Source organism: Morus notabilis, unplaced genomic scaffold, assembly GCF_000414095.1.
Source record: "Morus notabilis unplaced genomic scaffold, ASM41409v2 Scaffold1168, whole genome shotgun sequence".
Classification (NCBI taxonomy): Eukaryota; Viridiplantae; Streptophyta; class Magnoliopsida; order Rosales; family Moraceae; genus Morus; species Morus notabilis.
The window spans coordinates 116,305-130,326 of record NW_010368053.1 but is presented as its reverse complement, the minus strand read 5'-3'; the positions used below and the strand labels follow the sequence as shown (position 1 = coordinate 130,326).

The following is a 14,022-nucleotide window of genomic DNA, read 5'->3' as shown; positions in this document are numbered from 1 at the left end:
TGTAACATCCCCCTTAATATAACTCTAATTTATCCCAATTAATCATATTAAGTAGTGTTACTTCTCAACCTTTCTTTACATTTAACCTAATGTGTTTCATGTATTAAGTATGAAAATACGAGCAAATTTAAACTTTTAAAACTTCTGACTAGAAAAATATTTAAAATATATGTGATACACCCTAAACTAGTTGGCCAAACATATACAATATAATACAAATCTCAAAAATAAACTCAGCCATATACTATGTATACCCCATCAGCTCATAATACCCTAAATACAATAAGGGCCTCCAAAAATACAAGTCAGCCAATCCATATACATTTGTCTCGGTCCTCAGGATTACGCCAGCCAACCATCTAGTCCACAATTAATGCTGGGATGTACCCTCATCTGCATCACCATAAAAATAAGTTAGCTAAAGCCCAATAAATAGAATAATGTTTGATATAGCAACAATGAGAATATACATGAGCTCATGACTCGTTAACATCATACATATTAACTTTTCATTCATTCTTTTATCTTATGCACGCAATTACTTAGATGGGGTGGTATCTCAAATACCTCATCGGACCTTATGGCCACAACATACAAAACATCGAATGCCGTCGTGTGGGGCAAAACACATTTTTCACATTTAAAACTAATTTTTCCTCGTGATCATCAAGGAAGCTTCCCACACCGCAAGTCTTTATTGAGACAAAGGTCCTTCGACCTAGTTATCACAAATTATATTATAAAATGCCGTCACGTGGGGCTAATCATAATAAACACAAATCCTTTCTCGTGATCATCGGAGAAGCTTCCCCCGCCGCAAGAGGTCCGACAGTCTCCTTGGAGACACAAAGCCCGTCAAAAACTACAAAATCATCATTTAACTCTCTCTTTTCTTTTAGTATTCATTCTTTTCATTTTATGTTCAATGGTACATATCTTTACATCATGTCATGCATGCATGGTTATGCTAACATCAATAACACATGTCTCGTATACTCACATATCATAACTTTGAATTACGTAGCATATGCACGACTTTTATGGTGACACATGTGATATTATACTTACCTCGAGCCTTAGAACTGATATTGAGGTCTCTAGTATCCTCTTAGGGAATCTGGTGTTCCATTCGTCTGAAACATTGAGTATTTTAACTAACATTATCACCCGACCAATAATGACTAACAATTATGCATTAAAGAGCTCATTTTTCTAATTTTTACTATTTTTTTAAATATTTAAATAATTAAAATAATATTTTAAATAATTATTTTAAGTGATAATCATAAAAAAATAGGGGTTTACAGGACTCATACACAAGAAACGGCACCAAAAAAGGACTCCAGGGCCCTGAAAACCCTTGACTAGGTCATTTGGCCGAGTCAGGGCGTGCCTGACTGGGCGCTCCTGGCCTTCTTGCGCACACACGGGCCTGCCCACTGGGCCCATGTGTTTGCATGGTGTGGCTTGGTGCACGGGCACCCCAAAACATGGCCTAACTCCCTCATTTTTTTATCCAAATTAAGTCAAATTTTTTTATTAAAAATTTTGGCAGAGTTTCTCCACACCTATTTTGCAACTTAAACAAATTTAAATTCACTAAAAGTCACAAAACATCTTGAAACCACAAATTCATCCAATACCACAAACTGGACCAGCCTCATATTTTAGGTTTTAACTCCCAAATCAAATTGAACTTGCCAAAACTGTTTTAGTGGCATTTAGTTAACATATAAATGAACATGCCCAGAGAAATTTAGATCAAAAAAAGCTTCCTAGCCTAGGAAACCAAGTACAAACTTGAACCAGTTTTGAAACAATCCTATTTCTGGACAGCTTCCACAAATGAACCTTAAACCACCACTTTCCTATTGAATTTGCTTATGCCTTTTTATGGGGATCCTCCTGACACATAAGAGATCATGTTGTTCAATTTTCATAGCAAAATTCAAAGGGAAACTCCCTGAACAGACTTGAACACAGAGCTAACACCAAAACAATGGCTTACCTTACCCTAGTTTGAGTTTTCTTACGATTAAGCCCCAAAACTTACTAAACCACCAAAGATTTCTCTTATCCTCACTTGAGCCTTACTGGAAATGGATTTTTCAGAGGTTGGAGAGTCGGACTTAGAGTTTTTAGGGCTGATAACTTAAGCCACTTGCTTAATAAACTTCTTAAACAACCTAGCAACCACCTTTAAGTACTTCACCGTGAAGTACTATCACCTAAACTGCCATTGTGTCAAATTTCCAGGAGCTAACTTCTCTCTTTAAAGTGTAAAACACATACAAAAGTCCAAGTACACCTTAAGTCATAACCTATTATTTTTCTTACCAAATCAAGCGTATGTTCTCGTACCGATTTTTTGTATGTTATATATGTCATCTATAAATCTTAAACCATTCATAATCAAAACTTTACCCAATATTTCTAAAACCTTCCATACATTATAAAACACGCCCTAATGAACTTCTAAAGCAACCATAACTTTCAAAAACTCTAATCTAGGCTCGAAAGTCCAAACGCTGAAAATTGTGTCAAACTAGGGTTTCTAGAGTAGTCACACCCTATAATTCATGTGAAACTAATGTCAACCCTTCGTAATCAATCTTATCCACTTACACACTCATTATAAAATGTCCCTTACTATATTTAGGTCTATTCACCCAACAAAACGCATATTAAACCTTCCTGTTACATCTAAAGTCGACTGTTTTTACTCATTTTTTTACTTTTAAAATATTTGAGCTCCGTTACCTATCAAGTTTCATATAAAATCATCCTTAAACTTCTTTTCCTTCATTCCCACTTACAGGATTCACCTTCAAGAAAACTTATAACTTATGAATACAATATACACATTTAACACTAAATGCACATTATCAACCTGATCATGCACCTTGATGACGATCAAGCATATAACTCATATGCATATAAATGTAAAATCATGCAATGCATTGGCCAACTAGTATGTGAGAAATCTAGGTATCACAGTTGGTGACTTTTTTTTGAATGAATACCACCTTAATTGGGGCTCATATTATTAGAGAAAAGAAGAAAAAAAAAACAAATTACAAACACTTTAAAAATTAAGTACATATGTAAAATGATAAACTTGTATAATTCCTATACACATAAAACTCCAAGATAAAGGATAATGAGACCATCTATCCTATTACAATTAAGACCATCTCTAATGCAAATGCTAATGTCAATTGTATATTTATTATCAAAAAGTTTGATATGATATGTTATTTTTACTTTTACTCTAATGCATAATACTATTTAAAATGCAAAATCTACTTTTTTATATAATTATTAGGGAGATTCTCTGGTACGTCTAGCGTACCAGTAGACCGTGTATTTTTAACCGTTAAATCTGTGTACTTTTTGACTTTTACGTGATTTTATGCAGATATGACGGATAGAAAACTTAGCCTATCTGTATGTTGATGTACCAGAGAAGGTCCCTAATTATTAAGCTCAGAAAGTTGTAAAAGTAAGCTTTTATGTTTAAAATAATTATAAAATGAAAAAGTTACAATGATTACATGAAAAAGTAAAAATTTCAATCAATAGCCATCAAATGTCAAATTTCTCATATGTCATACTTTATGAGAAATTTGTCACAAAGTATAGTATATGGAAAATTTAGCACAACAAATAACATTGCATTGGAGTGTGTGTTTTGCACTCATATGTTAAATTTACAATTGGCATATCAATTATAACATTGCATTAGAGATGCTCTAATAATTTCAAGATTAGCAAGCTTATCAGCACATCTACTGGTTCATGATACACAAGAGAAAAATGAAAATCCATCATTTTGGACAAAGAAAGAGCCTTGCTCCAGTCATTAAGAAGCCTCCAAGGAGCCTGCAAAAACTTAAAACTCAAAAGAGAAATGATTAAGGAATAATCACTCTCAAGTCACAACTTACACCAATTATTCTCATAAGCAATAGAAATGATATTAATCACGGCCTATAATTCCACTTCAAAAGCAAAACCTTCCCCAAGAAAGATACTGAAACAACCACAAACAAACTCCCTAGCATTCTTGAAAATATTCCCACAAGTAATTGGGCCATCTACTGGTTTCATGATACACAAGAGAAAAACGAAAATCCATCAGTTTGGACAAAGAAAGAGCCTTGCTCCAGTCATTAAGAAGCCTCCAAGGAGCCTGCAAAGACTTAAAACTCAAAAGAGAAATGATCAAGGAATAATCACTCTCAAGTCACAACTTACACCAATCATTCTCGTTAGCAATAGAAATGATATTAATCACGGCCTATAATTCCACTTCAAAAGCAAAACCTTCCCCACGAAAGATATTGAAACAACCACAAACAAACCCCCTAGCATTCTTGAAAATATTCCCACAAATAATTGGGCTAGGAGCTTTTTTAGCTGAACTATCTGTGTGAACCTTCACCCACCCAAAAAAAGTACAAGGTGTTGGAGAATAAAAAAAAAACTACGTCATTTTCTATAGTAGAATTTTCCTAAAAATATTCTGAAGCGGATCAAACTTTTTAAATTTGAAACAATGAAATAATATGCTCAAAAAAGAAAGTTTTTTTTTTCGAAGGAAAAAAATGAATTCTACCCTACCATAAATTTGAAACAATGAAATAATATGCTCAAAAAAGAAAGTTTTTTTTTTTCGAAGGAAAAAAATGAATTCTACCCTACCAAAAAAAAAGGTTTGATGCAAATCTTTTGATTCTGAACAAAAAACTAGACAACCCGACGAACCCCAAGTAACCCACCCAACCCAACTCATTATAACCCAAACATGACCAACCCGATCAAGAGATCAACCTAACACACCCAACTCGACTATTAATTGGGTGGGTTTGGGTTAAGTTTTTCTTAACCCAACTTAGCCCGAACCCGCCCAATCTATTTATATATACTATTTTCCTGCCTCATAATATATAGTATTTGTTTTATATTTTATATTAATTACTTTACAACTTATTATGTTTTATGTTGTATGAGTTGGTGTTATTGTTTGTTTATTGGTCGGTCTAGAACTTATATATTTGAATTTGTTTTGCATATATTTTATTTTTTATATTAGTTTATGACTTATGAGACAATTTTGAGCTTTATAAGACTAATATTATGATAAAAGTTAGTTTTCTTTTCATATATTTCTTATTTTAAGATGAATTATTAATTTTTTTATTTTTTTACTATGCTCAACCGATCAATAAACCCAATCCACCCAAAATTTAATTGATTCTTTTCATATATTTCTTATTTTAAGATGAATTATTAATTTTTTTATTTCTTTACTATGCTCAATCGATCAATAAACCCAATCCACCCAAAATTTAATTGGATGGGTTGATTTTAAACTTTAGGTTGTTGGTGGGTTAAATTTAAAAGGGTAATCTTGACAAATACCCATTAAAAGTGCATGAATCATAATTTTTACCATTTACTCGTGATTCATAATCTTTTCAGTCAAATAATTATACTAACAAAATAGTATTTATCAAGAATAATAAGTAAAAGTATAAATTTATATACTCTTAAAGATAAATTCTATAATTTTCTTAAATTTTTTTTTAAAATCAACCCACCCAAACTTAATTCGGTGAATTGAAAAATTTTTAAAACCCAACTAACCACTCAATGTTCACCCTACGAAGAACCACTCATGATTAAAGCCTGTCCGTCGATTAAATTCGGAAGTTACACTAACGGATAGAGAGTTAACCAGAAGACACCCGATCTTGGTGGTATGATCGTAATTTTGAGTTTAACACTTAGCAAGACAAACAAATCTAAACATTCCAGTACAGCCGAGCCCTCCAAGCGAATGGTGAGCACGCGTACTAACGTCAGACATGAGGATATTTTAGTAATTAGAGTCCAATCCATTCCAACCCACTGAAGAAACGAGAAGATTAGGAAACACAAAACGTGGCGGATTCCCATTGCATAATAAGAAAGTAGTCCCAAAGCATGTGATTATTCTCTCTTGTTTCACGTGTAATTGGATATGCCACGTCAACTCTAAGCCCTTTGAAAAGTACAAGGTGTCCGAAGACAAAATAAAACAAAAAAAGAAAAAAAAAAGAAAAGAGGTTTGATGTGGATTACTCTGAAATTAACCTCACCGGAATATTCCTCATCGACGATTTGTTTCCAAACACAAGTCTTCTTTTCCCGAAAAGTATAAATACTTCTTTTTCCTTCCAATTTCGTGCCCTAGAAAAATCCCCATTTCTGATTTCGCCGCACACATGCTCGTCGACTCCAGAAACCCTCACTTTCCCTCGTTTTCTCAGCTCGCAATCACTTCTCTTGGCTCAATTTTCCGCCGGAATTTCGTTTTCTAGCATGCCGAGATGGTGCTTCCTGGCGCGGATTTGATTCCTCTCGAGGTGGTTAGGGTTAAGAAAAAGGCGGCGGTTTTGGCTTAGCTTTGTCGGCTATGGACGCGGTGGAGTTGCCCTATCCGGTGGACGTCGCGGCGGCTCCGAAGCTGATGGGATCGGTGACGGTGAAGGAGCTCGAGGCTTGCGATTCCGACCGTGTTTCGGTTGTCGTCAGCCCTTCCTCAATCGAGTGTTGCAGCTCTTTTCTAAGTGAAAAAGGTGAGCTCGACAGCATCTTTGACTTTTTTCTTTTGATGCATGTATTTTTCAGAATCAAAATATAGGTTTCCCTAATTTTAAGGCTGTGCAATTTTTTCGGGAGTTAGGGGGACAGAGTAGAAGAGGGAAATTGGATGCAATATTAGCTCTCTCTCTCTCGCTCTCTCTCTATATATATACACACACCCACACACACATATATATCTTTCCTTTTTTATTTCTTTCTCATTTGGCCGTCTTGTTTTCTTTATGTCCATTAATTTGTCAGGTTACTTGACTTGATGAGAAATTTTTATTTTTATGTTCGGCTCAAGACTTGGTTTCTGAGAGTAAGGAAAACATATGCTATACAGTTATATTTTCACTCTGGTTCTTGTTCATGGTGTTGGAGAAGCTAGTAAATGGTTTGAGGTGTAACGACTATTATTTGGGTTGTTATCCACCTGGTAATTCTGTGGTGTAATAATGGTCATTTAACAAAATAATGCTCCATCGTTATCAGTTCATCTCAGCAGACCATAAGTCTGAAGGCTATGGAGTTTTGGGGCATGATTTGAGGAGCTCTTATACTCCTAGGATTTGAATGTATAACTTGTTCATGTCGTTTGCCAAATAGTCATTATCATAAAGTTTATGTGGAAGTGGGACTGTGTAAGATGGAAGATTAGCTTAATATGTCGTTCTTGGCAGAGATACTTCCTTGCAGAATGTTCCTTTTTAGGTATACGATGGCACCTACTTTTCATTTTGAGCTTCTTTGCAAACTATTTTAACATGTATTCTCACGTGTATATAAGGAATTTTAATGAAATTAACTATGCGTCATATAATATTTCAAGCAAAGAAAAATTATGGGTGATATAATAAAGTTGTATCAGTGACCAGATTGGCCTCTTGGTGACAATCTAGTTGGCTACCAACACAAACCTTTACTTTCTTTCTTTATGGAAATAATGAGGTCTATAAAGTATTCTTTTAATTGCATCGTCTTTCTGCTACTCTGTCACTTTTCTGTTGTTTGAAAATCTGGTTATGTCAGCTGCAGTACGTGCAATTGATGCTTCAGAGTTGGCTTCCTGGGATAAGATTCTTGGCTCTGGACCACGTAAGCAGGATAAGCAGCTACCCAGAAATCAGGGCGAAGCCTCATCTGGAGGCTTTCATGACAGATGCAAGAATGGTCTTTTGTTGACTCCCAAGGTCGAGGGTGTACAGTTAGAACGGAAAGCAGGAAAGGTGTCAAGGAGTAGTAGTTTATGTTCCAAAAGGCCACGTGTGGTTCAATTGCAAGATCCTCCCGTAGCTGGAGTTGATGGGATAAAGGATCTATCGCAAAAGCTTGGTTCGTCGTGTTCCCTGAAGTGCATTTCTTCAGCTAAATTACCTAATCAATATATCAGACTTAAATAACTTTAAGTCAATATCTGATAAAAAGTAAATTCATATTTTCCGGCCCACACATCTAAAGGGATTATGCAATATTTCACACATTTGATAATGAAGAAGTGAGGTGGAAACATGGAAAAACTATTCCACTTATAAAGTTCTTTTTTTTTTTTTTTCGGTGCTTTTGTATTTTTGATTGCTTTGCCATCTAAGCATTTAAAAGATAAACAATATTCCTGTTGGTATTTGTTTTGTTCGTTTAGTTTTTTACTTTGAGGCAATTGGATAAGATTCTTTTACTTTCTAGGCTCGTTAAATGAAGTTCATATTTTAAATTGTGCATCCTTTTTGAAATTTTTAGAATTTAATAGTGTAAAGCTTATATTTGGTTTTCTTTTTTCTGTATTGTGCATGTAGAGAAAACTCAATTGGTGAAACAAAAGAACAACATCAGCAAGCGAGTTGACAAGAGAAGCTCGAGAGTCCCTATAAAGACTAAATATGAGTCTTTCTCAGTGAAGGCGAGTTTGACAAACTTTGGTTCAGCTGCTGGAGGGAACAACTTCTTTGGTATGATAAATATGATGTTCCTCTTTCGTGCTAACGCTATTTAATAATTCCATGGTTTTTAGTGTTTTAATTGTATATATACAGGTTTATGTAGATTGGGTTTGTGTCGTTGTTGATCCTCTTTTTTATTTTCTTCTCCTTAAATGTTTTATGTAGTCATGGCTCGTTTAGTTCGCTGATTCGAGTTGAGATGTGACTTTATGTGAGAGCTTTTTACTGTAGCAAAAAAGTTAAATGTGACTGTTTCTGAGAGCTATTTACTGTAGCAAAACTCGAATCGGTGACATGAACGGGCCTCAGTTTATCTTAACTATACTATTTTGTTTCTTTTCTCGTATATGTTAAGAAGAATGCATTAGTTTATAAATGATCCACAATTTATTCCTCCTTTTGCATTTTATGAGTCCGTTCTTACCTGTTACATTGATAATTGAATTAATGCAGGAGTTTATGGACTGAAGTCAGATAATCACGATGTCACAAAACTTATAGAAGATCTTCCATTGAATGAGCTCCTTTGTGGCAATTACGAATCTCCCAGCTTGGGCAAGGACAAGGGGAAGAAAGCAGCAAGTGGAACTGAGACTTTTCTGCATTCTGTTCGCAAAGCTTGCTCCACTCTTGTGCTCCCAAGATCTGTCCAGTTGCAAACTAATGCCGAGACAGATAGCTGTATAAACAAAAAAATGTCTCCGTGGTTATTGAGCTCTGTTTCTAATGAAGCAAGTGGCGTCAATGGTGATATAGGAGATTCATCCGCAATAGATATGTGTTCTAGTAACAAGGTTAGTGAGTTAGTGTCGAAAACAAATTTAAGACACTTTTGAATCAAGTCCTAGAGCAAATATAAAGGATGAATCTATTTGGCTCAATTGACTAGAGATTAGGACTTTGTTCATGTCATATTCGATTATGGATATTCTAGACCTCACTGAAAGACTGGATGCCTGTATTTATATCTGTGACTTTTAAGTGCAATAGTGAGGTTGATGGTTGAAGGGGACCTTTCCTTTTGTTTATCTTGTACGCCAATGCCCCAGTGTCTTTGTCTATAACAATGTTGAAGCTAGTCGTAATGTGGTTTTCTTATCCATTTCTGTGGTTCCAGGACACATTTATCAAGTCCGAAACTCCTGCTAATCCACTTGATTTGCCCTTGTATCAATCATTGGACATTTTGCAATGCTTAGCACTTCCTCCGCCGAAGGATTTGGAGTCTTTGCTCCTGGATGCATCCAAGCCTGCTTTAGCTTCAAAGAATACTCCTGATATGCGTTCAGGAAAGCAAATAGCTCGCCGAGTCAGCTTGCCCCCTTTTCCTTGGTCACATACTTCCAGTGGGCACTGCAGAACTAGTTCCGATGTAGTTAAATTGTCGACAAGTAAGGGTACTTGCCAAGGTAGATGGCAAAGCATAGGCAAGATTGTTACAAGTTCTTTGGATATTGCAACTTGTAATTTTACCGACTTGGAGTCCCTAACTTATGATCAGAGTCTGGTCCCTTCAGGACTAAAAGTGGCTTGTTTAGACCGTGAAAATTTTCGTCAAATATCCAGTAATCTTACTGGGCATGGGTGGGATTCATTTGCATCATGTTCACAAGGTCCTTCTGTTACTTTAGGTAAGTATTTAAAAGTTGCTTTCATGAGTTTGTTTTTTATCAAAGTTTGTCTTTGTCATGTCATAACAATAGTTATTTTGCTTTGAGCTTCAACTAGAACATTGCTTTATACATTTATTTATTTGCTTGGAAATGCAGAATCTGGTGGCAAGACGAACCATCCAGGAAATGGTACGGTTTCTATTCCCTTGACGATATTGTTATGTTTGCTGGTTGTTGTATACACATTTCTTTAGTATGTGCGTGTGCATCTGCAAATGTGTTCCTGACAGCCCTAGGAGAAAGGGAATGCATAAGACACAAGTGGTGTTGAAGGGAGGAGAGAAAATAATGATGGAGAAGCTCCTATAAAAGAAATTATTTGTAGAAAAGTGTGACATACGAAGTACAACAATGCTTTCTTAAAAAAAAAAAAAATTGCCATATCACAAACTGTTGTGCCAAGTGGCCCCCCGTCTGGTTCTAGGCCCTTGAAACGAACCAACCACTAGACATCTTAACTGCATTATATACATTTTTAAAGGTCTAACTCGCCAGATTTAAATAATTATTGGATTTTCTTATTTTCTGATCATGAATTTGGAACGTGATTGAAATTTTGGTACAAATTGAACACCAAACCTCTTGATAATTTGGTGGTCCCTGAGACTTATTAGGGACTGGATGTTCGGTCCTCTTATCTGTCCGTTACTAGTGGAATCTGTGATTGCTGTGTTTTCTAATTCCCATATGCTTCTTTTGCCCTTGTTTTTTTTTAATATACTTAATTCTGTCACAGTTGGGCATTGTCCAAAACTATTAGCAGCTGCTCAAACGCTGTATGACATTGCAACTCATCCCTCGAGGCAAAACCTTGATAGAATGTTAAGGTGGCCAAAGAAGTCTTCACAAAAGGCCATGAAGGCTCGCAAGTTGAAATCTAATGAGAAATCTGAAGAACGACATGCAACATCAGTTTCAATGCTGCAGTCCGAGAACCTGGCTATAAGTGAAGAGATAATCCCGTTAAAGAAGCCTAAGCTCTCCCATATCAATAACAAAAAGGATTTCAATCATATCCAAAGAGACACTGTGAATTGGTCTGCTCCCAGATCAAGTAGATCGTCTCCCGGAAAAACAATCAAAGACTCTGTCGCTGCCGACTCGAGACATTCAACCGCCAACATTGTAAAGCAATCATGTATGATGCCCCCGCCACCAGTAAGAGTTTCGGACAATGCTTCCAATGGTCCGCATAAGTTAAGAAAGTTAATGCCCTTTGAATGGAACAGATAAAAGGGGCCGGCTACACTGATTAGTGTCATTTTTTTTTTCCTTTCACATAAGAAGCTCATTCCTTCTGACGATTGCTGTTAATTTGTTAAACGCCCTATTGAGGGGTCATTGGGAAGTAGTCGTTTTTATGTATATATATCCTGTAGGTGGAATGGCAATGTTCAATGTTGTAAGCGTCCATGTTGTAACTTTGTAACTGGAAATGGGATTGTTTCAGGGGGTTCTACTTTTCACAAGATGAATGGGGTTGTCATTTGTACCATTTAGGACAGTTGTAAAACACAGCAGCAGGGAATTCTTTGCATCCCCATGTCTCTCTCTCTCACTCTGTTTAGGGATTTTCAGTTCTAAGATATTTGGTTCCTCATCTTCTCTTTTTCTTGTTTTATTCATCTGTACACATTTCGAAGTTGTTTAACGCGAAACAATAGAGCCCTCATTTGGTTTGTTGGTTTAAATTTTGTTAGTTTAAACTTTTTAATTTGAACAGAAAAATTCAAACTGTAATTTAAATTATAGTTTGAATTGACGTTTGAATGTGTAGTTAAAATTTTAATTTGAACAGAGAATAAATTTTAAAGTTTGGTAGGTGTAAAAAACAACAAGAGTGGACACTTTTTATTATTTAAAAATGATTTGAACGGTTGAATTTAAGAGTAATTAAATTTTAAATTGGGCTGTTTAACTCAATTTAAATGAGAAATATAATTTAAATTATATATTTATCAAAAGTTAATTAAATTGTGTTCATTGTTTAAATTGAATTGAACTCAACTAAATTAATAAAATAAAGGGCGACATACTTCTTCTGATGTCTTGAGAATGTAGCTCACACGGTAGAGCACTCGCTTAGCATGCGAGAGGTCCATTATATATATATATATACTCATATATTTATGGTATATTTTTTGCTGTCAGTTTGAATTTTGAAATTAGTAAAAGCAGAAAGAGAAAAAGGGGGGGAAGAAAACGATAAGCAGTACTCGCACTGATTTCCATTTCTTTCTTGTCCACAAATTATTGTGATCAATAATTTGCATGCGTTAGATATTATATTCTCCTTTCGCTATAAATAAATATAAATTGACAAGATGGACCGACAAATTTCTTCTAAAGCAAACTTGACTTGTCTACACTAATTGAAGTTATTTTCTTTGATGCGTAAATATGAAGTTGATTGACAATTTGACGCAGAACATCTTACTGTTGAAAGAGATCATAACAAAAAAAAAAAACTCGGTTCTATTCTTTATGCTTATTATTTTTAAAAAACTTAATTCATAGATTTAAAATAATAATTTAAAATTATTTTCGTTATATATATATTTTTTTATAAGGAAAAAATATTATAAAAAATATTATGAATCATAATTTAAAATTAAAAATAAATATAAAAAACAAACATTTGTTATAATTGGATAATTCAGCTATAACATAAGGGGAAAAAAAAAAAAAAAGAAAGAAAAAGAAAACTTACAAAACTTAAGAAAACATTTGATCCAAAAGTAAAACAAGAGCCATTGCAAAGCCAGGATCAAACCCAGGATGCACAATCAAGTGAAAAACCTCAACCCCATAAGACACACCCCCAACAATCTCTTCCTTCCTTCTGGTCTCTGCCAAAACTTTCTTAGTGCACCCATCCAAAACCTTGCATGATCTGTGTGTATAAGAACCTTCAATCACATAAGCACAACTCTTATCCGACGTGTCGCGATATACGTAAGCAAGTACATTGGATTTAGCATTAATCAGAAGATTAATGTTCTTCCTAATGCAAAAAATTGGCCTTTTTGATCTTGATGATCTACTACTACCACTAGTGTTCAGTTTACAATATTGAAGATGGTCACCAATTTCCCCTTCATACACTAACCAGCTGTCCACTAGTCCAAGCTTCTGCCACACCAAATTTTGTTTTAATATTTATTAGGACGGCGCGTATTTTATTACAGTCACACGCTATTTTACATGTCAAACTTTTAACTGGTTGAGAAATACGAGGTTTACCTTATGGCGGCGCATTGTAAGGACGGAACTTCCAGAGCCGTCCATGAGAATAATTTCTTCGGGGCGGCCGATGTAATTGTCAACCCTGTAGATGAGATTTCCATGGGAATCAATCACAGTGAAGCCATTACAACTCATCACAAGCGATTTTCTCCACACTGTAAGTGATGTTGTGCAATTAGCCACCCGGCCGACGACGTCTTTCTGATCATCATCATCGTATTTCCGCTGACATTGATGATCATGATCATCATCTTGATCTTGACCGTGTTCTTCATGATCATTAATGTGGACTGTTCTTGACAAAGATTTCAAGGAAAGAAACCTCTTCATCATGACGATATATGTCTTCTCTCTCTCTCTCTCTCTCTCTCTAGTTAATAACAAAAAAAGAAAAAGCCAAAGGGACTAAGATATTTATAAGACATTCTATGGTATTTATATATATATATATATATATATACACACACGTATGTGCGTGTATATATATATAATAAAATATATGAATGTGCGACATACGGTTATCGTATATACGA

The 14,022-nt window shown here is 35.1% G+C and overlaps 2 protein-coding genes across 3 annotated transcripts; one reads left to right on the top strand and one right to left on the bottom strand.

Moving 5' to 3' along the window:
* Positions 1-6,100: 6,100 nt before the first annotated feature.
* On the top strand, positions 6,101-11,906 carry LOC21390118. 2 transcript variants are annotated; one of them, XM_024176210.1, is made up of 7 exons: positions 6,101-6,623; positions 7,669-7,965; positions 8,427-8,579; positions 9,024-9,364; positions 9,688-10,201; positions 10,340-10,372; positions 10,980-11,906. In XM_024176210.1, the coding sequence occupies exons 1-7, from the start codon at positions 6,461-6,463 to the stop codon at positions 11,474-11,476; spliced, it is 1,998 nt and encodes a 665-aa protein (XP_024031978.1). In that variant the 5' UTR covers positions 6,101-6,460; the 3' UTR covers positions 11,477-11,906. The 2 variants fall into 2 exon arrangements, with proteins under 2 accessions (XP_024031978.1, XP_010112616.1); XM_010114314.2 differs by having other exon boundaries at positions 7,663-7,965.
* Positions 11,907-12,958: 1,052 nt separating this feature from the next.
* Positions 12,959-13,822, bottom strand: LOC21390117 (protein LURP-one-related 17). The gene is made up of 2 exons (XM_010114313.2): positions 13,487-13,822; positions 12,959-13,375 (listed from the first exon to the last, which is right to left on the bottom strand). Exons 1-2 carry the CDS (start codon positions 13,820-13,822, stop codon positions 12,959-12,961), a joined length of 753 nt encoding a protein of 250 aa, XP_010112615.2.
* Positions 13,823-14,022: the final 200 nt, after the last annotated feature.

What these genes read in the sequence shown, in the direction of transcription:
- LOC21390118 (XM_010114314.2), top strand. Translation starts at nt 6,461, where the DNA reads ATGGACGCGGTGGAGTTGCCCTATCCGGTGGACGTCGCGGCGGCTCCG. An exon ending in AGGTCCTTCTGTTACTTTAG is followed by an intron (nt 10,202 to 10,339) that starts GTAAGTATTTAA and finishes TTGGAAATGCAG; the next exon opens with AATCTGGTGGCAAGACGAAC. An exon ending in GACGAACCATCCAGGAAATG is followed by an intron (nt 10,373 to 10,979) that starts GTACGGTTTCTA and finishes ATTCTGTCACAG; the next exon opens with TTGGGCATTGTCCAAAACTA.
- LOC21390117 (XM_010114313.2), bottom strand. Translation starts at nt 13,822, where the DNA reads ATGATGAAGAGGTTTCTTTCCTTGAAATCTTTGTCAAGAACAGTCCAC. An exon ending in TTACAATGCGCCGCCATAAG is followed by an intron (nt 13,376 to 13,486) that starts GTAAACCTCGTA and finishes TTGGTGTGGCAG; the next exon opens with AAGCTTGGACTAGTGGACAG.